Source organism: Sorex fumeus, unplaced genomic scaffold (genome assembly GCF_029834395.1).
Source record: "Sorex fumeus unplaced genomic scaffold, SorFum_2.1 ptg000094l, whole genome shotgun sequence".
In the NCBI taxonomy this organism is placed as follows: domain Eukaryota; kingdom Metazoa; phylum Chordata; class Mammalia; order Eulipotyphla; family Soricidae; genus Sorex; species Sorex fumeus.
The window spans coordinates 18286062-18310908 of NW_026606151.1; the positions used below are offsets into that span (position 1 = coordinate 18286062).

Here is a 24847-nt window from a genome sequence, read left to right on the forward strand (position 1 = left end):
TCATTTTTCAAGGGGAGGTCCGCACAGAATTGAACCTTTACCAACCCTGAAGTAAGGTTTGAGGGGCCCAGGGAAGTTGGCGTTCTGGAGGGTTAAGATGCGAGACCTAGTGTTCATATTGTAAAAGGACACATGCCTATTCTCACAGTCCAGGAAAACTCCAATATGCCAACTTATCATCTCTGAATTAATGAACTCTACGGGAAGGGTAAGTACTACATACCCTCCCATCTTTCTACTACGGCTAATAGCCCAGAATCCATATTCAGGGTCCCGTTCTATATCATCTCTATCAGCCATTGGTACACTTTCCAGACAAACTCCTACATCCCAATCAATGCTGTTCTTAACACTCACTTCAAAAAAATGTCTTCCAGAGGTGAAGGTCTCACAACCCAGGACACAGGGTGAGACAGTAAATCTACTAGGAATTTTAGTCTTCCTCTCAGGGCATCCACGAGTCACTTGTTTCTGATTCTCAGTCAGAATTAGTTCACGATGAGCTGTATCTGGATCCAGAGTCACGCTAACTGCAAAATAAATAAGAAAAGAAAAATATGTTTCTTTCATATTGAAATGACAGTATCTACTAAACAAAACCAATTTATGTTCAAAAGCAAGTTGTTTTTTTTTTTTACTCTGTATGGATCATGCTTAGACTTAGTTTGTTAAAAATAAAGTTTAAATCCTATAGTTCATAAAGAATAGTGTTAAGAATGAGATAACATATGAGATTGCTGTTATATGGTATAGTCAAGTATCTGGCAAAAGTAGCAATAATAATAATGTTAGCATCACTACTAGTACATTTACTAATACCATGACTCTGTTCTTTAGCATACTTTCCTTATATAAGTTAAGGAATTGAGCTAAAAAGCTGAATGCTTATATAATTCTCTTTTCCAAGCTCCTCTTCTATGTAGGAGTCCATGTAGAGTTTTACAAATCATAGAATATCGTTGGAGAAACAAACCTTCCCAGTTTTTTCAAATTATATGAACATTGAGGATCAGAATAAAACAATAATTTTGGATACGCAAAAACAATGTTCTTTCCTCATGTGTAGATAAACTATCTACAAATTAAGGTCTAATGAAAATAAAAGTTAACAAATTTTAATAAATGCATGTTATACAGATAATATTCATTGGCATCAATATAATTAAGTTAGACTAAAAAGATCAACTGTGTTCTAAATATTAGGAAATGGACAAGTAATAAATATGAAGGTACACAGGCATGAACAATAAAAACATAACATGAAAAAGTAATAAAATAAGTCAAGGTAGAATTTTTAGAAAGATGTATTACCCTTAAATGTTTTTCTAGAAAAATGAATGCTAGAAAACTATAAACTAAGGATGGAGTTGTTGGGCGCAGCTGAAATTTTGGGGAGACACAAAAAGATAAATGTTGCACAGGCTTCAAAAGGGGCATGAAGCTGGAGACCCATTTAACGAATGTATCCCACAGCAATTAAAAGTCAGGAAATGAAACTTAGAGCAGAAATGAAAGAAATAGAAATCAAGAAAACAATACAAATGCTAAATGAAATCAGAAGCTTTTTTTTTCCACAAAAGTAAATAAAATAGACAAACCTTTTATTCGATTCGCTGGAGCGATAGCACAGCGGGTAGGGCGTTCGCCTTACAAGCGGCCAACATGGCCGACCCGAGTTCGATTCCTCCGCCCCTCTCGGAGAGCCCGGCAAGCTACCGAGAGTATTCGATATGCCAGACACAGTAACAACAAAGTCTCCAATGGAGATGTTACTGGGCCTGCTCGAGCAAATCGCCGATCAACGGGAGGGCCTTTACCTTTTTTATTCGATTCATGGGGTAAAATGAGAAAAAAAAGTTTCAGAGATGACAGAGTAGAATTTAAAAGGTATATCACCAGAAATAGCAAAAAATCATAAAAGATTCCTACAAACAGCTTTATGCCAATAATTTGAATCACGGTCACGGTCACGGTCCTCCCGTTGTTCATCAATTTGCTCGAGCGGGCCCAGTAACGTCTCCATCATGAGACTTGTTGTTACTGTGTTTGGCATATCGAGTACGTCACGGGTAGCTTGCCAGGCTCTGTCGTGCGGGCGAGATACTCTCGGTAGCATAGAAGAAAAGCATCCATTCTCCCAAGACTAAATCAGAGGAAGCAGAAAGCCTGAACTTAAAAAATCATTAATAAAAAAATTAAAACCATAATTTATAATCTCTTTAAAGCCCAGACTCAGAAAGATTATTATTAAGCTTTACTAAACACTCAAAGAAAGCTTATTACCTATACACCTAAAGCTCTTTGAAATATTGAAAAAACATAAATTATTCCTAAAGCTTCTATAAAGTCAGCATTACCCTAATACTTAAAAAAGCAGACAGATTTTATTAAAAGGGAAACCTGCAGGCTGATTGATCCTCAATGAACACTGATGCAAAGATCCTCAACAAAATTTTGGTGAACTGAATCCAACAATATATCAAGGGGAACATACACAATGTTCAAGTGGGGTTCATTCTAGGGTTGTAAGAATGTTTTGATATATGCAAATTAGTTAGCATAATGTTACATTAAACCAAAAAACACTGTCCTCCCGTTGTTCGTTGTTCATCGATTTGTTCTAGCGGGCCCAGTAGCATCTCCATTGTGAGACTTCTTGTTACTGTGTTTGGCATATTGGATACTCTCGGTAGCTTGGATACTCTTGGTAGCTTGCCAGGCTCTCCGAGAGGGCCGGAGGAATCGAACCTGGCTCGGTCAGGCTGGCTGCGGCCAAGGCAAATGCCCTACTGCTGTGCTATCACTCAAACCCAATGTTACATTATCAAAAACTAAATATAAAAATTATATTATTATATCAGGAGATGTAGAGAACACTTTTGACAAAATTTAATTTCTACTCATGATAAAAAAGTAAATAAAAACCTCAACAAAATTGGAAGAGAAGTAATGTAACACAAGACAGTAACATCCACATACAATAAGCTCACACTCAGTACCTCTATGGCAAAAAAACAAAAGCTTTCCCTCTGATATTAGGTACAAGGCAAGGAAGTCCACTTTCACCACTATTATTCAGTATAATTTTCAAAGTCCTCAACACAACAATCAGGAGAGAAAAGAAACTAAAACCTGTCAACTTGGAAAAGAAGATAAATAAATTTTGTTTAAGATAAAACAAAACAAACAAAAAAACACTGTCCTCCCGTTGTTCAGTGTTCGTTTGTTTGTTTTTTTATTTAAGATAATAAGATACATGATTAATTACTATTTTATGATGAAACGATAACATACATAGATGACCCTACAAACGCTGCTAAAAACTTTTCTTGAAACATTAAACTGGTACAACGAAGTAGCAGAGAAAAAAATCAATATATTAAAAACATTTGGTTTTTATATATGTAAACAATGAACTAGAAGAAAAAGAAAGAAAATGGTTAAAGTAATCTACATTTATAAAGTACTCTCTAAATACATCAAGTACCTAGGAATCAATTTAATGAAGTGTATTTGAAAGACTTGTACATCATAAAATATACATAAATATTGAAAGAAATGAGAAGAATCAGAAAGTAGAAAATTTTTCCATGCTCACATATTGAAAGAGTTGGCATTGTTAAAATGACCATCCTACTCAAAGTATTATACATACTCAGACGCAATAAAATCCCCATCAAAAATTTTCAAGGAAAAATAAATTCTACTAAAATTTACATGGAATCATAAGCTTCCTGAATAGCCAAAGATATTCTTTAAAAATGAATATTTCAAAGATATTCTTTGAAAATGGGAATTATTGCATTTCCTGGTTTTAAAATGTACTATAAATGCATAGTAATAAAAATTGTGTGCCACTGAAATAAAGGCAGATTCTCAGACCAATATAATGGAAATAAGTGTCCAGAGATAAGCTGTCAGATATTTATTTGAACAGTAAATTTAGACAAAGGATCAAGATTCATGAAGTAAAGTAAGGAAATAATCTTTAGTAAATGACACCGCAAAAACTGGACAGATACATGTACAAAACGGTTATTCTCAATGTTATCTTCAAGTGAAAACATAGTTCAATAAATATTTTTATTACAACTCTGCAGGATTCTTACTAGAAAACTCATCTGAACCCTTGAATAAATTTGTGATCCAGAAAACCTGTGAGATACTTGGTGTTACTTTACACCACTACTCTTTAATTAAATCTAACTGCATTAACATATGCCTCAGAGACCTGGGCCCTACGCAAACAGGATGAGAACGCTATTCGGGTCTCCCAAAGAAGAATAGAAAGAGCTATGCTTGGAATATCACGTTTCACTCAAATGAGAGAAAGAATCCGGAGTTCTGACATCCGTGGACGATCAAGAATCAGGGACGCTGTCTCATTTGCCAAGGTGTATAAAATCAGATGGGCTGGTCACGTAATGAGATTTAAAGACGACTGCTGGACTAGAGCTGTTACCGACTGGATTCCACAGGATGTCAAAAGACCGCGTGGCCGCCCACCTACCAGATGGTCAGACTTCTTCGTCAAGATCATGAACGATCGGTTTGAGGCCCTTCATGTTCCCGGAGCGAACAGATGCCATTGGGCTACACTAGCACGCGACAGGGACAAATGGAGACGTTACTGGCGCCTGCTCGAGCAAATCGACGACTAACGGGAAGTTAAGTGATTAAGTGATTAAGAATAATTATTTCAAGTTAGATATGACTTTATAGCCTTACAAATTGCATCACTGTCCTGTAGCATTGTCCTCTCGTTGTTAATCGATTTGTTTGAGTGGGCCCAGTAACATTTCCATTGTGAGACTTGTTACTGTGCTTGGCATATCAAATACATCATGGGTAGTCATGGGTAGCTTGCCAGGATTTTGCCATGTGGGCGAGATGCAGGAGAGATACTCTCGGTAGATTGCTGGGCTCTCTGAAAGGGGCGGAGGAATCAAACCTAAGTGGGCCAGGTCAGCCAAATCAGCCACGTGCAAGGCAAATGCCCTACCCATTGGGCTATTGCTCCAGCTTTACAAATTATTTTTTAAAATCCTTTAAGCTTATAGATTTTTCTCAATTACTGCATAATTATTTTCTGAATTACTGAAAAATTATTTTCTGAATACTATGGATAAAAAAGACCGAGCCTCACACATGAACGAAGTCCCACAGAACCCAAATAATCTGGAACTTCGTGACCTTGGACTCTGGACTCAACGGAACCCAGGAAAAGAGAGTCTCTGTCTGCTTCCCCCAGTCTCGGGTGACTCAGTGATCACACCCATAGCCATCCCCTGCCCACACCAGATAATGTCCTTATCAGCCACCCTTCAAAACTCAGGATACTCCTCCCAGACGGGAGTGTAGAATGAGGCTCCCAGAACCATGCCACCGGATTCTTAACCAGGCTGTGGGGCAGGTGAGAGCCCTCCCCAACCCAAGGGACCCAGCCCTGGCAGCCAACCTCCACTACACAACCACCGCCACACATCAGGCTGCTTTCTGGAAACATTATAAGAGACCTCCTACCCATTCTCCACAAGTTACCACACCATATCTGATGGGGTTCAGACAGTAGGCAACAAATCTAAGAGAAAAATATATGAATATGTGCCCCACGAAGAGCCTGGCAAGCTACCGAGAGTATCCCTCCCACACAGGCAGAGCCTGGCAAGCTCTTCGTGGTGTATTCAATATGCCAAATACAGTAATGACAACAGGTCTCATTCTCCTGACCCTGAAAAAGCCTCCAATCATTGGGAGAAGAAGAGTAAGAAGAGGCTGGTAATCTCAGTGCTGAGAGGAATAGAGACGTTACTAGCTCCTGCTTGAGTAATTCAATGATCAACGGGATGACAGTGATACCATGATACAGTGATATGGATGAATGAATATGCAGATATACCAACGATAATGAGAATCAGACCAAAAAAGCAAAAGTTGTGAAATTGGTATAACTTGATTTTCATGATGATTCAGATTTTTATTTTCATTTTTTATCTGCTCAAGCCCCAAAATTTGAAATTACAGTCAATGACTAATCCTTACCTATAATTTTTGCATTCTTTTGAGAGTTGAATGAAATGTGAACAATAAACATTATGTTCAAGAACATTACTTAGGTAATTCATGTCACTTGTGATAGTCCACTGAGAGAGATTTATCTATATTTTTGTTTCTTATAGGAGGAAGATGAGAGATTTTTTTGGCTGGAATATGTTGCTAATAAACAAGACAGCAAGAATTTGGAAATTACCAATACTCTAGTCACTGTAGACATGATCTTCTAATGATGATCTTCTTGAGAAGAAATCTCTAATAGACACTCCCCTAAAGAAATCTGGCCAATGGCTGCAAATCTTGCATTCAGAGAGCATGGAAAAACTCTTGGTCCTTTTTCCTAAGCAGCTCACAGGTTGATAAGGTCGCAGTTATGACAGCTCCTCACAGCTCTCAGCAGAAGACAGCACACTCAGACATTGCCAGTCACACCACCAGTGGAGAAGAAGAGTAAGAAGAGGCTCTAATTACCAATACTCTAGTCACTGTAGACACAGAAGTTACTAATGTGGTTGGGGAGAGGAAGGGATGGAAGGAGAGAGAGAGAGAGGAAAGAGATAGTGAGAGAGGGAAAAGGAGAGAGAGGAAAAAGAAAGTGAGAGAGAGGGAAAGAGTGAGAGAGATAGAGAGAGGGAGGGAGAGGGAGAGAGGCAGAGAGGAGGGTTAGGGACACAGAGGCACTTGTGCTGAACTAATTGAACATTCCTTGAACCTTCCTAGGGAAGGGAAATAATGTTTTATTTTTTTTGCCTAAGATCCTTTCCACCTGTATCATTTATACAATTATTGTTGTCACATACCATGACAGGTCTCTAAAATTGTCTTCATATTAACGTAAATATTAGAAACTTTACACAGGTCAGGAAGCTCCAAAGAGACAGTCTCCGGTGATTCCAATGTCACAGATGAAATCCTTGAATAAGCAGAGACCAAGACTTCATCAGTGGGACATTCCATCGAAGTTCAAACACATCATAGTCTTTCCCTTCTTGATTTATAGAGCACTTACCCTTGCAAGATCTTGGCTGCATCCTATAGAAAAGAAAAGATAAAAGGAACAAGACCACATGAAAATTTTATGTGACTTGTCATGTATGTCTTTTGTCTAAAATCGCTTCTTTTTTAAAAAATTTAATTTTTTTAAAAAAATTTTATTAGTGAAACACCATGAGGTACAGTTGTAGACTTACAAATTATTGTGCTTGGGTTTCAGTTATACAATGATCAAGTACCCATCCCTCCACCAGTGCCCATTTTCCACCACCATGGGTCCCAGTATCCCTCCCACCCCCCATCCTCCCCATCCCACCCTGCCTCTGTGGCAGGGCATTCTCTTTTGTTTTCTTCTCCTTTTGGGTGTCGTGGTTTGTAAAAGAGGCATTGAATGGCAATGATGTTTTGTCTATAGTCCACTTTCAGCATGCTTCTCTCATCGCTTCTTTAAAGAATAAACAAATGTCTTAGCCCCAACTGATAAATTCCCAAGTCAGATTATTCCAATCTTCTTCCCTAGGCTCTCCACTGGTGGTGTGACTGACAATGTCTGAGTGTGCTGTCTTCTGCTGAGAGCTGTAAGGAGCTGTCATAACTGTGACCGTATCAACCTGTGAGATGCTTAGGAAAAAGGGCCAAGAGTTTTTCCATGCTCTCTGAATGCAAGATTTGCAGCCATTGGCCAGATTTCTTTAGGGGAGTGTCTATTAGAGATTTCTTCTCAAGAAGATCATCATTAGCAAAATGTAACGTCCCAAATTAATTCTCGAAAGTGACAGCAGAGGGAGTCACAAGGCTGCTACATTCTCAGCCAGCAGTGCTCACCTCTAGTTCTCTTATGGGAACTAGAATAAAGAGTTCCACGAATTTTTACCATTATGGGGGTAGGGAGGTTTGAGGAGGGGGAAACTGTGACAATGATGAGAGAAGGATAAACTCTGGTGTACAATGTTGAGTTGGAAGACTGTGTTTATTCTTTGACTTTAATTTTTTACGTTTATTCTGTATCAGTATTGGGGCTAAGACCATTTATTTATTCTTTTATATGTTGGAACATGAACATTCTGTAAATTATAGTGGATCAAATAACTATACATACACGCACACACATGCACTCATGCACACACACACACACACACGCCTATGCGTGTGTGCAAATACCAGGTTCTTATCCCCTTAGATTAGACTGTTATATCTGTATTCTAGTTGAAATAAAGCCACATAAAATTTTTTTGATGTAAAGACTCATGAGCATGAATGAAAGATTTTGCTCATTTAAATTGCTCATTTTATCTCCCACGAGTGGGTGGGAGCACACCCAGCTATAGTTAGTCCTACTCCTGGCTCTGGACTTAGGAATAATTCTTGGCAGGGCTTGGGAAACCATATGTGGTGCCAGGGATTGAACACAGATCAACTCTTGCAGGGCAAGCAACGAACCAAGCATTATCTCTCTAACCCTGGAAAGTCTTTCAGAAAACAATTTTAGAGATTTTTGTGCACATAGAACAAAGGCTAATAAGCAGTTACTACTGAAAGATACCGCATGTTCCCTTAAGAAATCAACCATATTGTAAACTTTTTGGTTTATGTAAAGACATTCAACACACTGTACAAATGCAGTGAATCCAGAAGAAGTGCAATTCCAAATTCCACACGCTTACATGACCTTGTGAAATGCTGCAGATACTCTGAAAGGCCCCCAGTCTTTCTCTTCATTCTCCTCTAAAGAACTCAGCATCAGTCACCTCCTTCCTTTTTCCCCAGCACACAGCCTCACCTGCATCAAATTCTGGGCCAATCCCTGACATTTATTTTCTAGTTCCAGGATGTGGTTCTTGAGTTTCTGGCTCTGCATTTCCAGACTTGATTCTCGATCCTCCAGTTTCCTCAGAGTTTGCTCTTTCATTCCCTCCAGTTGACACAGACAAACCTGCTCCTCTTCATGGAGGATCACGTAAAATTTCTTAAAGACAGACTGGATCTTGTTTATATTAAGCTCTATCTTCTCCTAGAATAAAGAAAATGTACTCAACAGTTATGGCGGGGTGAGATGGGGGGGCACACAATTTCATCTATTGATGAACTGACAAAATGCTGTCATTGAGTGTCAATGATTTAGAATGAAAAGGAACTTTTATGAGAGACTAGGCCATTTATCTCTCACATTTGTGGGGGTTCTCTGCATTTTAATTATGAACTGTTTCCTCCTACTTCCTAAGATCCCTAAAAGTGTCCTTTGAAAGTATCCTTAAAGGGGCTGGAGCTATAGCACAGCAGGTAGGATGTTTTTGCCTTGCACGTGGCCAACTCACTTTCGATTCCCAGCATCCCATATGGTCCCCCGAGCACCACCAGGGGTAATTCCTGAGTGTAGAGCCAAGAGTATCCCCTATGCATAGCCAGGTGTGACCTTCCCCACAAAAAAGTGTGCTTAAAGTACTCTAAAAGTGTGACCAAGGTGATAGTACAGTGGGTAGGGTGTTTGCCTTGCACACGGCTGACCTGTGTTCCAAACTTGGTATCCCATATGGTTCCCCAAGCACTGTAATTGCTGGAGTAATTGCTGAGTGCAGATCAAGGAGTAACCCCTGAGCATTGCTGGGTGTGACCCAAAAAGCAAAAAAAAAAAAAACTAAAAAACAATGTTCATAAAAGAGTTCAAGTTTAATATCCATACACCCATACACGGATATCTGGAGGAGTGATCCACAGCAGGTAAGGCGTTTGTTTGCCTTGCACGTGGCCGACCCGGGTTCAATTCCCAACATCCTATATGGTCCCCTGAGCACTGCCAGGAGTAATTCCTGAGTGCATGAGCCAGGAGTAACCCCTGTGCAATGATGGGTGTGATCCAAAAAGAAAAAAAATGTTTGAGTAATATGAATCCCTGAATAGTCATCCTGAATAGGATTAGCAGAACACTAGATGAAGGACAACCATGTGAACAAGCTGGATTCCGAAAAGGATTCAGTACCATTGACCATATCCACACAATAACCAAGCTCATTGAGGTATCTCGGGAGTTCAAGATGCCGCTCTGTCTAACGTTCATTGATTTAAAGAAGGCCTTTGATTCTGTTGAGACGGAAGCGGTCATGGAAGCCCTAGCCAATCAGGGCGTACAAACTCAATACATCAGGATCCTTCGTGAGCTCTATTGCGGATTCACTACCAAGATCTCACCATTCTACAAAGAAGTAATCATCCATATCAAGAGAGGGGTTCGGCAGGGTGATACCATTTCACCAAAACTCTTCAGTGCCACCCTCGAGAACATCATGCGACGACTAGAATGGGAAAACATGGGAGTGAAGATAGATGGTCGGCAACTACACCACCTCCGCTTTGCTGATGACATCGTTCTAATAACACCAAACATCAGCCAAGCGGCACAAATGCTGGCGGACTTTGACCGTGAGTGTGGAAAGGTAGGACTACAGCTGAATCTTACGAAGACAATGTTTATGAGAAACAGCCTTGTTCCTGACGCTCCATTCGCTCTCAACGGAACCACCATCTCCGAATGCAACAGTTATATATACCTAGGTCGAGAAATCAACATGATGAATGACCTGGCACCTGAGTTGCGCAGGAGGAAGAGAGCGGCTTGGAATGCCTTCAAGAGCATTGAAGAAATAACTAAAAGGACAAAGAACCTCCAGCTACGAGCACATCTCTTTGATTCCACTATTCTTCCTGCATTAACATATGCCTCAGAGACCTGGACCCTACGAAAACAGGATGAGAACGCTATTCGGGTCTCTCAAAGAGGAATCGAAAGAACTATGCTTGGAATATCACGATTCACTCAAATGAGAGATAGAATCCGGAGTTCTGATCTTCGTCAACGCTCAAGAATCAGGGACGCTGTCTCATTTGCCAAGACATCAAAAATCAGATGGGCTGGACACGTAATGAGGTTTACAGACAACCGCTGGACTAGAGCCATTACTGATTGGATTCCACGAGACATCAAAAGATCACGTGGACGGCCACCTATAAGATGGTCAGACTTCTTCGTCAAGACCCTAAATGATCGGTTTGAGCCTCTACATGTTCCTAAAACGAACAGATACCATTGGGCTACGCTAGCACGCAACCGGGATGAATGGAGACGTTACTGGCACCCGCTCGAATAAATCGATGAATAACGGGGATTAAGTGATTAAGTGATTAATATGAATCCCATTTGTAGTGATTGTGTTTTGTTAATATTTACAAAGATAGAGGTTTCTGAACATGAGTCAGACCCTGAACTGTGGGCAGTGTGAAAAAGAAATGAGACTGAGGCCTCAAACCAGGATGATGCATTGCGATGTTTATGTTTTTAAGTACCCAAAGTATTATAATAATAAGGAAATCATTTCTGCTTCTCTTAATAGAGGTTTAGGAACCCTAGAGAATTGTCATCCAAAGTTTAAAGATATTGGGGATAAAATCTTATATATTTACAAAACTAGGGGCATAAACATAAAAATCTTTTTTGTATATATATACAACTAGGGGCATATATATACAAGTTGTATAAGGTAAAGGTAAAGGCCCTCCCGTTGATCTTCGATTTGCTCGAGCGGGCCCAGTAACGTCTCCATTGGAGACTTCGTTGTTACTGTGTTTGGCATATCAAATACTCTCGGTAGCTTGCCGGGCTCTCCGAGAGGGGCGGAGGAATCGAACTCGGGTCGGCCATGTTGGCCGCTTGTAAGGCGAACGCCCTACCGCTGTGCTATCACTCCAGCCAGCACAAGTTGTATATATATACAAAACTAGGGGTATAAATTTGGGTGCCATCTAGTCAGTCTGATTTAATGAGAATACACCATAATTTTGGCTCTCCAATACTATCGTACACCCAAGCTCTAGGAGAGAAATAATCTCACATCAACAAATTCTTTACCTTGAATTTTATTTTTTGTTCATTTGTGTCCAACATCCAACGATTACATTGGTTTTCCAGTTTCTTCAGTTTGGTCACAGCTTCCTGGAACTTATCCTGAATAAAAATTGGTCAATTGGTTAGAATCGACTCAGTTTTCTAAGCCTTCTTTATAAACCATAAAGAGAATCCCAGTCCTCCAAATGTAAGACTAATATTGAATACTTATCAAGTTCTTAACTTTCAGAGGAAATTTATTAAGTGTTGGCTGTGCGGTTTTATATCCTTTAAAATTATGAGAAGTTTGGAAATATTTTTAATATAATTTCTGTCTTGTAGAAATTTAGGCTCATCTGCTAACTCAAGGCCTAAGTCACTCTTACCCAAAGTGAATGGTACTGCACCCAGGGAGACACTAGTTTAATGGGGGTTAATTGTGGTTGGCAACATCCTGATTACAATTAGGGAAGTGTGATATTTTCTAGGAATTCACTAGTAAACAGTAAATTTCCCTATGAACAGTGGGAGTAAACTTTCTGAAATAGGGATTGTGTATCAAATAAATGTTCATACCTATGGTCAAAGTTATTCTAAGTCCTACATTCTTTCTAGGGAAATATTGCTCAAGGAGCTAGATCATATTTTTCTAAATAATTTTATATGTTAAATCTTAAATGACAAATACCAAATTGTTGACATACGTGGCACTTTGTTCATATTAGTATGAGTCAAGAAGTATAGCTAGTACCGCTAAGTTATTAGAAACAGTCCATAGAAAGCTGTTAGTTCAAAGGGCTAGAGCAATTACTTTGCATGCAAAGATCCAAAATTCAATCTTCAGACCCATATTCTCCTCTGAGTACCCTTGCTATAGTCTTGGTGTCCCCCAACACTGCTGGACTCAAGCAGTACATATCACCAAGTCCTAAAACTGATCAGTGAGTCGCTCTGGTCCTAGTATGGTAGAGAATAGCCCCCAATCACAGAGCACAGGGGAAAAAAAGAAAAAGAAAAAAAAAAGGAAAATAGGGCAACTTAAATACTGCTTGAAGATGCTGTTGCACAATCGTTAGTAAAAGTTTAACTAAAATCTTTAGTAAAAACATTAAGCTTTCAATTTATTTTTAAAAACAGTTTCTCACTGTTTCATAGAGTCTTTTAAGGTGAACCAACTTTTTATGTGATCAGTACTAATCTCCTTGTTCTGTAGACAAAATAAATTATATAAAATCCAGTATGAGTACTAAGCATAGCCATTCATTTTTCTGTACTCGCAAGACAAGTTTCTGTGAAACTTTTACAAAACACTGAGTTGTTCTTTCAGTCATGGACCAAGTGGTATTCCACTCTTGTGCATATTAATGTCCTTAAAGATAAAGATGATTTCCTGGGTATCTGTATTGGAGAAATAGGTGAGAGTTATTATCCCAATTTACTGGGCAAGGGATCAAACCTAGGCCAGTCACATTCAAAGTGACTGCCTTTCTCTCTGAACTCTCTTTCTCACCTGCCTCATTTTCTGGTGCGTTTGTATGTTCTTTTCTTGTTAACTCTATACATCTTAGATAGTAAAACTTTGGAAGATGACTGTTGGGCAAATATTTTCTCCCAGTGTGTGGAATGCCTTTTTATTTTAGCCATCATTCCTTTCACATTGCAAAATTTATAAATTTTATGTACTCCTCTATTTCTTTTTTCCCCCATTTTCTTAGCCAATGATTTTGAGTTATTGAAGATGCTACTAGATAGACTGTCATCAAAGGTTCTGCCTATGTTTCCTTAATATCATTATGGATTTAGATGTGATATAAAAATCTCTTAATTAAGAATGAATTTTAACTCGATACAGCTAACGTCACATACCACAAATCCGCCAACTTTGTACTAAATGGTGAAAATTTGAGAAAGTTCTCTCTACAATTAGACACAAGATAAGACTGCCTACTCTCATCATCATTATTCAACATGGTATTGGAAGTCCTTGCCACAGCAATTAGATAAGTAAGATATTAAGGGGTCCCGTTTAAAAAAGAAGCTGAATTATCACAATTTGTAGATAACTTGATACTATACTTAGAAAGCCTAAAAATGCTACCAAAATACCTGAAACAATAAACTTCTAAAGTAAAGTGGTGGGCTACAAAATCAACATTCAGAAATGCGTGGCATTGCTATATGCAAACAATGAAGTAAACAGGGAATATTTTTAATCCCCATTCACAATTGTGTTCCAAAATATTAAGCACACACTGGAAATCAGCCTAAGAAAATATGTTAAAGATTTATACAAAGAAAACTATAAACCACTACTAAAAGAAATTTTAAAAGACACAAGGACATGGGAACATATTTCCTATTTGTAAATGTCAAGAATTAACATTGTCACAACAGCAGTCCTACTTAAAGCACTACATAGATTAAATTAACTCCCTATAAAATTACTCAGGACATGTTTTAGAGACAGAACCAAATGTTGCTCAAATTTAACATGGGGAGAGCGGAATGGGAAACTTCACCTTCCCCAATTTTAAATTATTCTTTAAATCTATACAGTATGGTACTGGAATACAGGTAGATTATCGAACCAAATGAATATGAATTGCAAGCCCAGAAATAGATCCTCTGGTACATGGACATCTCACTTTTGATAAAGGAGCTAAAAGTATTAAGTGAAACCTGGAAAATCTCTATAAGTGATTCTGGGAAAACTCATCAGTCACATATAAAAAGTGAACTCAGACTCCTCTCACACTGCACCAAAGACAATTCAAAATGATTCAAGACCTCAACATCAGATCTCTCTCCTCTCTTTCTTTAAACAATATATTCACACCTTGATATTAAGTTTTTCCAGTGCTAACATAAATAAATGCTCCATAATTTAAAACTCTTTAGTAGACTGTCTTATTCCGGGCTAATATTTGAGCTCTAACTTGACATCAGGATTTGGGGGGTTACTTACATCCCATAACATCAACTGCCATTGCCTCCCTAAACCTGGACTGGATGTGTGTGAATCAGTAATCTCCTTTATCCTAGCCCTTGCCTGTGGGGTTTCTCTGTCTAGGACACTGCCTCTTTTCTCTGAATTTTCACATGATTCATTTATCTTTTCTTCAAGAATCGCTTCTGTTCATCTTGCCCAAGTGTCACTCCCTCTTTTTGCTGACCCTCTCCAAAAAGAGAGCTCCTGCCACGTTCTTGTTAGTTCATTATCCTTCTAAGCATAAACCTTTAATTCAGTGTTTTTAGATTCTATCAAACAGTGAAGTGGTTTTTTAGAGCACATTCACAGGATGAAGTTGGAACATTTATGACTAATCGCAAAGTAGAAAAATATTATTAGAGCAAGAGAGATAAGAAAGAAGATAGTGACAACTCTCTTAGGATGTTGAGTTGGCTCCTGAATCATTTGGAACTCATTACAAACTATTTATTAGAAAATTAACATAATTAAAATTATTTTTCAGAATTACCATCTTAGGTTCCAATCTAAATTATCCCCGGGACAAAATTGGCACTAGCTAAAGCACTCTGGACCACAAACTCACCTTGTAACTTTGGCATACATCTTCAACCAGAACTATGGTGTGTTCTTTGTGCTGTGGTGTTCGCTCACAGCGCCAGCAGATGATCTGTTGATCGTCTACACAGAATAACTGGAGCAGCTCTCGATGTTCCTCACATAAAGTTTCCTGCTCCACCTTCTTAATTGAACTGATGATGTTTTCCAGCTCTTTGACGGGCCGGATGCTCTCCTTTTGAAACTTTGACCTACACACAGGACAGTAGAATGTCTTCTTATTATAGAGTTGTTGGCTCGTCACGTTTTTCATTATGCAAGATTGACAATAGCTATGCCCACAGTCAATGCTCACGGGCTTAGTCATTATTTCTAGGCAGATGGAGCAGGTAGCATCCTCCTTCATTGTCTTGAAAAGTGCACCTGAAGCCATGACTTTCACCAGAAATTTTCAATATTGAATCTGGAGACAGAAATCAAGCAGACAGAATGTTCTGTGGTGATGGAAGTCTTTATCCAAGCCTCTGAAGAAATTGAGAATATGCACAAAATAAAGCTGTGTTGCTGTTAATTGAAATGGATAAAAGATATCAAGATTAGACCAAAAGACATCATTTGTACTAAGGAAAACACAAGCATAACTCTCCAAGATATGCGTCTCAAAGTTTTCAATGATTTTACTCCATAGACAAACATATAACAATAACAACAACCAAAAAAGAGACTACATCAAATTACAAATATTTAAATGGCCAAAGAAATTTGTTCTAAAATAAGAGATAACCAACTGAAAGTGAGAAAACATTTACATATTGGAATAAATAGCCAATGTCCAAGATACATAAAACACTCTCAAAGCTCTACAACAACAACGACCCCACCAAAACATCTGGAGAGCAAATGAATAGACACTTTCTTGAAGAAGCTACATGGGTGCCAGTAGGAATTTTCAAAAGTACTCACCGTTACTTATTGTCAGGAAAATGCATATCAAAAATCACAATAAGATTATCATCTCACACTAGTGAGATTGTCATATTATATCAGAGGAGAGGTCAGGGCCAGTTTTGGCCAATATGTGGTGAAAACAGAACACTCTTTCAGAGATGATGGGACTTTGTCAGATTCAGGAAATAGTGTGGATCTTACTCAAAAACTTAATTATAGAGCTGCTATCTGACCCAGTTTTCTACTTCTTTTCATCACTCCCTCAAAAGATCATCAATTTGAAAAAATAGATGTTTATCTGTATTTACTGCAGTGCTTAGTAGAATAGCAAGAAAATGGAAATAACGCAAACATCCAATGACATATTGATGGATAAAAGAAGTTGTGGCATAGATTCACAATGGAATATTATGTAAATATAAGAAAAGATGAAATCTTACACATTGCAACAACTTGGATGGAACTGAAATGTGCCAGTGGTACACATGGTCATTGTTTTTGTTGTCATAGAGCTTTGTGAGTAATTTATGTATCTTGGATATATAAACAAGCTAAGTTAGATAAGTACCAAAGGTGGAAGGGGTCTGGGAAGAAATGAAGTGGAATAGATGTAACATAAGGACACTGGTGGAGGAAATTGGTCACTTTAGTAGTGCCAGGAAGTGATGACAACACATGAAAATCCTGAAAGTTAGCATGATTAAAACCACGTTATCTAAATGACAATAAAAATAAGTAAAATAATGTAGCTCTGTTACGGAATATGTTTATACTTTCAACTGTCGTCACTTATATTTATATTAATTAAATTAAAAAATCATGCTTAAATTTAGCTTCTTATTCACATGACTGGAGATATATGACATTTGATATATAGAACATTCTAAGTATACCTGATTTTAGAAAGTTTTCCTGAACAAAGACTTGTAAGAGGGAGATGCAAGAACCAGTCTTCAGAAAACTCACAGCAAAACAGAGATAACAAAGAGGATGGAAAACAAGTTTTCAGTGCAACAAACAATAAAATATTTATTTTAAGATATGTTCTTTATAACTGGTAATAACTGTCATTAGGGCAGTCTGTAAAATTTACGGGGGATAGTGCAATAGGCAGCATCCAGGTGTCATGTGTTTGTGAGTATCAAAACATAAATTCAAGTTCCACAGCTTATTAGATTTACTATTCTGAGATTGAGAGCAGTCCAAGATATGCCAAAAGATTTTTGGGAGGCAGAAAGCAGTTAGAAACTGGGCCTCTGTAGACTTGTGGAGGAGGACCTAAGAGTCAAGTTTAGGGGAAATAAAAAGTGCATGAGAGTTCTCTGATCTTCCTTTTCTTCCACGACGAAAGTTGCTCCAGAAACCTGATATTATTCTCCTTTTCTTTTTAAGCACCTTAATTCCCAGTACTGTTCATGGGTCGTTGGTTTCAGGCACACAATGTTCCAGCACCAACTGCCTCTATCAGCGTCCACAACCATTCCCCAACATCCCAGTGTCCGGCCCCTCATCTCACACTCTCTTCCAAATCCATGGGAAGCTCAGTTCTATAAACCAGGTTTGAGGCTCTGCCGCCTTAGAGAATTTGTTATTTCTTTAGTCTGTTTCTTTATGGGCTGGAGAAATAGCACAGCGGATAGGGCATTTGCCTTGCTCACAGCCCACCTGAGTTTGATTCCTCCCTCCCTCTCAGAGAGATTGGCAAGATAACAAGACTATCTCGCCCACATTGCAGAGTCTGGCAAGCTCTCCATGGCATATTCGATACACCAAAAACAGTAACAAGCCTCACAGTGGAGACCTTACTGGTGTCTGCTCAAGCAAATCAATGAACAATGGGAAGACAGTCCTACATGCTACAGTTTTCTTATATCCCACATATGAGGGAGATCATTATGTATCTGTTCCTCCGTTTTGCACTGTCCAGAGTTTGTGAGAAGACTGAGGTAGAAGAAATCTACAGTGAGCTTTTGTCAACACACACACACACACACACACACACACACACACACACACACACAAGTCTTGACCTCTCCAAGGCAAATTTCACTTGAATTTTCACTAAGTTCCCCAATACTGAACACTTACTTTTAGTCTGTAGGTCTCCTCAGTCGCTGCCTCTTCTGAGTTCTGAGTTCTCAATAAGGAAGTTCACTCTAAATCAAACTCAGAAGTGCAAGTACCATGCATGTGGGGTCAGAGTCCACCTAATGGAAAAAAGCTGTCCCTGTGTGAATTCATAGCTTTGAATACAGTTTTACAAAAAGCATTAAAGGAGCATGTTTAAAAGACATGACAAACTTCTCAATACTCTGCCTTTAAGTATGGCATTCACTCATGGGCATTGCAAAATACATTCACCACAGCTTCCCATTCATCTCTGTCCATTGCTGGGTTTCGTTTTCCTTCTTCCCATCCCTCAGAGCCAACCAGGACAGCTCAGGACCCAGGAATGCCCCAGCAGGAAGCGTTATCAGCTGAGAGCCACCAGAGTCCTAGGCCACCACTCTCTTCTGTGCTGTGTCAACAATCAATGACATCAGATAGGGAGTCCTCAGTGAGTCAGCACCAGCCTTTCCTGTTCAGTTAAAGCAAATCACCTCCCCCATACAACCCAGAAACACCTTTTAACAGAAAACATGACTCAAAATAAATTCCTGCCATTTCGGCCCGTCTCAAGTATGAGGCACTTAAAGATAACTTGAACATGAATGATGTCCTATAATTAATAACTCTATGCAGTGTTCTAAGTGCTGATAGAGAGGGGCAGGAGAAATAGCTCTAAAAGGCCAATACATAATTTACATGCAGGAGGCTCAGTGGAGGCACTGCCCTTATTCCCCTAGTACTGCCAAGCAGTGCCCCTGAGCCCAAGCCAGGCTCTGCTCCTGAGCATTGCCAAGTGTGGACTTAAAAAAAAAAAAAGCAAAATACCAAGAAATCAGTAAAGTGCTGGTAGAGACACTAAAAGCAGACAGAAACATCAAACTCGACTATGAATGTGTGGACTGACTTGACCTTTCCAACAGAAGGAGCTAACCTCAGACCTGTGTGTGTGTGGGGGGGTGGGGGGGCAGGAACGTGTGTTTGTGTGTGTGTGTGTGTGTGTGTGTATTTATCTGCCCAGGGCACCAGATCTATGGGAGGAACTGGGTGCAGCTCAGGCCTCAGGTCCAGCAGCTCATGTCAGAGACCAAATTCAAAGGCAGGTTCTTATCCTCCCATCCCAATAAGGAGTCTTTCTTCACCTCTTTGTCCTCCTGGCTCCTCATAGAGTCTCAGTAAAGTCGTGAAGGTTGTTTTTTTTCTTTTTGCTTCACACCTGGAGATGCACAGGGGTTATCCTGGCTTTAGACTCAGGAATTACTCCTGGCGGTGCTCAGGGGAACATATGTGCTGGGAATCGAACTCGGGTCAGCCACGTGCAAGGCAAATGCACTGCCCACTGTGCTATCATTCCAGCTCCAAAGTCATGAAGATTTCTGGGTAAAGAAAATGTACTCACCTTCAAGGGGAAAAAAAACCAGATCGGAAGTATGGGAAATCAGCACATGAAAATGAAATCTACTTCCTGTTCAAAAACAGTATATTGGGGGTTTGGCAGGGGAAGGGGAAAGCAGGACCTCATAGTTGATCTCTGAGAACCAGTAATGCAACTAAAGTGGATGAAAATCCAAGATCTCAGAAATCAGCTCAGCTAGAGAAACAGTTTTGGACACAATCTATTAAAAGCAGATCTCATTATCTTCAATGTAATTCACATTTTATACAACGACTGAACCCTAATCTTGCTTGATTTGCTCGAGCGGGCCCAGTAACGTCTCCATTGGAGACTTTGTTGTTACTGTGTCTGGCATATCGAATACGTCACGGGGAGCTTGCCAGGCTCTGCCGTGTGGGCGTGATACTCTCGGTAGCTTGTCGGGCTCTCCGAGAGGGGCGGAGGAATGGAACTCGGGCCGGCCATGTTGGCTGTGTGCAAGGCAAACGCCCTACGCTGTGCTATCACTCCAAAGATTGGTTTTAGATCTTGGCGCCACCACTCTGTGATCTTGCCTATGGGCCTTGCTCCAGAGACTCATAAATAAATCTCAAAAGAGATTAACAAGCTGAAAAAGAATTTCCCTGGACACCCGCAAATGGCTGAGTCTTCCAGAGCACCCCAGCAAGGGCCAGGTCATCTCAATGCCTGTCCAAACAGAGCCTTGGCAGCCGCTTGCTCTCACATTCCAAAATTTCCACCATGCCACTAGCCAGTTTCCACTGTCTCATGACAAGCTTCACCCAGAAATTAATCTGCTGAAAAAATCAGATATATGGTTTTTGGCACTGAAATCTCCAGGCTTTTCTTGGAGTCAGAATGGGATAACCGCCCCCCCCCCCCCCCCCCACACACACACACACTTCCTAGACCTTCCAGAAGCCCTGGCAGTAAGGTACCACAACATCAAAGCTCAATATCATGATGTGATCCAAGTATAAAATAAAATTAAATGTAATGTACTTTAGATCCCAGAAGTAAAAAGCTATATACATGTAAATTGGAGTAGACATCTTATTATACAGTATTAAAGAGTTTTAATTTTCTTATTACATAGGTCAAAATCATGGAGTAATCACAAATGGGCTCTTATTGGTCTATTTTCTAAATCATTCTATTTGACATTTCTTTTTTTCTTTTTTTTTCTTCTGCTTTTTGAATCACACCCAGCAATGCTCAAGTTCTGGTTGAACTCCACAAGAAGAAAACATCCAACCCCATCGAAAAATGGGGCGATGAAATGAACAGAGACTTTCTCAAAGAAGAAATTGGAATGGCAAAAAGGCACATGAGAAAATGCTCTACATCATTAATCATCAGGGAGATACAGATCAAAACCACAATGAGATACCATCTCACACCACAGAGATTGGCCCACATCCAAAAGAACAAAAGCAACCAGTGCCGGCGCAGATGTGGTGAGAAAGGGACCCTCCTTTACTGCTGGTGGGAATGCCGACTGGTTCATCCCTTTTGGAAAACAGTATGGAAGATTCTCAAAAAATTAGAAATTGAGCTCCCATTTGACCCAGCAATACCACTCCTGGGAATATATCCCAGAGAAGCAAAAAAGTATAGTCGAAGTGACATCTGCACTTGTTTGTTCATTGCAGCACTCTTTACAATATCCAGAATCTGGAAAAAACCTGAGTGCCCGAGAACAGATGACTGGTTAAAGAAACTTTGGTACATCTACACAATGGAGTACTATGTAGCTGTTAGAAAAGATGAAGTCATGAAACTTGCATACAAGTGGTACTACATGGAAAGTATCATGCTAAGCAAAATGAATCAGAAAGAGAGGGATACACATAGAAAGACTGCATTCATCTGGGAACATAAAGTAACAAAATAGGAGACTAACAGCCGAGAATAGCCGAGATAAGTACCAGGAGGTTTACTCTATGGCTTGGAGGAAAAGGCAGCTCAAATAGAGAAGGGAGCACCAAATAAAGGGTGTTGGGAGATCCTCCCAGGATGGGAGAAGCATGCTGAAAGTAGACTCTAGACCGAACTTGATTGCCACTCAATGCCTCTTTTGCAAACCACAGCACCCAAAAGGAGAGAGAAAACAAAAGGGAATGCCCTGCCACAGAGGCAGGGTGGGATGGGGGACATGGGGGGTGGGAGGGATACTGGGATCTGTGGTGGTGGAAAATGGGCACTGGTGGAGGGATGGGTACTTAATCATTGTATAACTGAAACTCAAGCACAATCATTTGTAGGTCTACAACTGTACCTCTTGGTTTGTCACTAATTAAAATTTAAAAAAATAATAATATTTAAAAAAATTAGACCCGACGGAGGCCCAGCTCTGGGCAACAAAGCTGAACGGCTCCAATTTCAAACAGGTACAGCCTGCCTCCAAGGGCCTGGGACCCTCTCTGGGCATGCGCAACCTAGATCCAGCCCCTAGACAGCCGGTTTTCAACCCCTGAGCTGCGCGGGACTGGCACAGAGGCCCAGCTCTGGGCAACAAAGCTGAACGGCTCCAATTCCTAACAGGAGACGTTCCCAACTCCTCGCCAGTGCCAGGGACTCTTTCCGGAGCCGCGACCGCTAACGCGGCCGCGAAATATTTTCCCACTACATATGCCATAGGAACCATAAGCTAACTTCTTAGATGGAAACTTCTCTATTTTAGCTCAGCCACTAGAAACACAGTAGCCAATAACTCATAAGCCTATCTTAACTCACACTGCATATCAAGCAGAATAGTAACAGTGAACGTGAAGGACTAAACCACACCTCTCACAATGGTAAAGCAACGCAAAAGCCCACCAAACTTTCATATTGAAGAGTCTAGCCCAGATGACACCAACAGTACTGTAGTGTTAGACAACCTCTCTGACAAGGAATTCAAGAGGGAGCTACTTAGGATGCTTACGGAATTAAAAGAAACAATGGAAAGCAATGCCAATAGAAGACAAGAGGATCTGAAGGCAGAAATGAGGAAAATGCAATCAGAAATGTCAGACCTGAAAAATCTCGTAGGCGAATTGAAAAGCTCAGTGGAAGGCCTCAGCAGCAGAGTAACAGCTGCTGAGAACAGAATCAGTGAACTCGAAGATGAAGTTCAGAGACTCTCCAGAAAAGAGCAGAAAATGGAAAAGAGACTCACAATTCGAGAACAGATGGCAAGAGAAGATCGGGATGAAGCCAAGAGGGGTAACATAAGAATTATTGGAGTCCCAGAGGTACAGGAAGAAAACCTTGATGAAGAAGAAACTGTCAAAGACATCATTGCAACAACGTTTCCAGAGCTGAAGAAAACTTGTGACCACATTCAGGAGGCCCGAAGGGTACCAGCTAGAAGAAATCCGAATAAAAATACCCCAAGACACATTCTGATCAAAATGACCAAAACCTTAGACAGAGACAAAATTCTGAAAGCAGCAAGATCGAAGAAAGAAATCTCTTACAAAGGAGCATCCTTAAAATTCACAGCTGATTTTTCGGATGAAACCCTCATGGCCCGAAAACAGTGGTGGGACATAGTGAAAAAACTCAATGAAATAAATGCCTCTCCAAAAATACTTTACCTAGCGAGACTCTCATTCATAATAGAAGGAACAACACACAGTTTCACAGACAAACAACAGCTCAGGAACTTCATAGACTCAAAACCATGGTTACAAGAACAACTAAATGGGCTACTTAAAGGCAAGAAAGGCCCCTCAAATACACCAAATTTTAACAGAACAATGGGACAAAATCCCATAACATTAATCTCTCTCAATGTCAATGGGCTAAACGCACCAATTAAAAGACATAGAGTGGCAGGATGGATTAGAAAATTGAACCCAACATTCTGCTGCCTGCAAGAAACGCATCTCAAGAGTCAAAGCAAACACAGACTCAGAGTCAAAGGCTGGAAAACAATCCTACAGGCAAACAGCTCCCATAAAAAAGCTGGGGTAGCCATCCTTATATCAGACTACATCGATTTCAGAGTGAGGAAGGTCATAAGAGACATTGAAGGCCATTTCTTAGTGATCAAAGGATCTGTACAACGGGAAGAACTTACAATAATAAATGTATATGCACCTAATGAGAGACCAGCAAAGTACTTAAAACAACTACTCATAGATTTGGAAAAAGACATCAATAGCAACACAATACTAGTGGGAGACTTCAACACTGCTTTGTCACCTCTTGATAGATCAACCAGACTCAAGCTTAGCAAGGACATACTTCATTTGAGGGAAACAATGGAAGAAAGGGACTTAGTAGATATATACAGGACACTTCATCCACAAAAAGCTGAATACACATTCTTCTCAAGCGTCCATGGAACATTCTCCAAGATAGACCACATGCTGAGCCACAAAACATGCCTCCATAAAATTAAGAAGATAGAGATTGTATCAACAATCTTCTCAGACCATAATGCGCTGAAATTAGAAGTAAATCACACACAAAAACAGAAAACTAAATCAAACACCTGGAAATTAAACAGTGCACTATTGAACAACGAGTGGATTAGACAGGAAATCAAAGAGGAAATCAAAAGATTCCTAGAAACGAATGAAAATGAGAACATGAGTTACCAAAACTTATGGGACACAGCAAAGGCTGTGTTAAGAGGAAAGTTTATAGCTCTACAAGCATTCCTCAGGAAGGAGCAGCGAACACACATAAGTAACCTAACGTCACAGCTTAAGAGCTTGGAGAAGGACCAAAAAAAGGAGCACAACCTGAACAGGAGAAAGGAAATAATAAAACTCAGAGCAGAGATTAATGAGATGGAAACCCAAAACACAATCCAAAAGATCAATGAAACCAAAAGCTGGTTCTTTGAGAAAATTAACAAGATCGATAAGCCTTTAGCAAAACTCACAAAGAAAGGGAGAGAGAAAACCCTAATAAACCGAATCAGAAATGAAAAGGGGGTCATTACAACAGAAAC

General features: G+C 39.8%; 1 protein-coding gene across 1 annotated transcript; it reads right to left on the bottom strand.

Annotated features, from left to right (window-relative positions):
- LOC130040122 (E3 ubiquitin-protein ligase TRIM38-like) lies at nucleotides 1-15882 on the bottom strand. Its single transcript, XM_056132140.1, has 5 exons — nucleotides 15478-15882; nucleotides 11948-12043; nucleotides 8818-9058; nucleotides 6855-6989; nucleotides 1-530 (listed from the first exon to the last, which is right to left on the bottom strand). The coding sequence occupies exons 1-5, from the start codon at nucleotides 15880-15882 to the stop codon at nucleotides 1-3; spliced, it is 1407 nt and encodes a 468-aa protein (XP_055988115.1).
- Nucleotides 15883-24847: the final 8965 nt, after the last annotated feature.

Bases quoted from the DNA above. Each gene is read 5' to 3' on its own strand.
- LOC130040122 (XM_056132140.1), bottom strand. From the start codon at position 15,882: ATGGCTTCAGGTGCACTTTTCAAGACAATGAAGGAGGATGCTACCTGC. The intron at 12,044-15,477 runs GTGAGTTTGTGG...ATTTTTATTCAG, and splicing joins ATGTATGCCAAAGTTACAAG to GATAAGTTCCAGGAAGCTGT. The intron at 9,059-11,947 runs GTAAAGAATTTG...TCTTTATTCTAG, and splicing joins AACAAAAAATAAAATTCAAG to GAGAAGATAGAGCTTAATAT.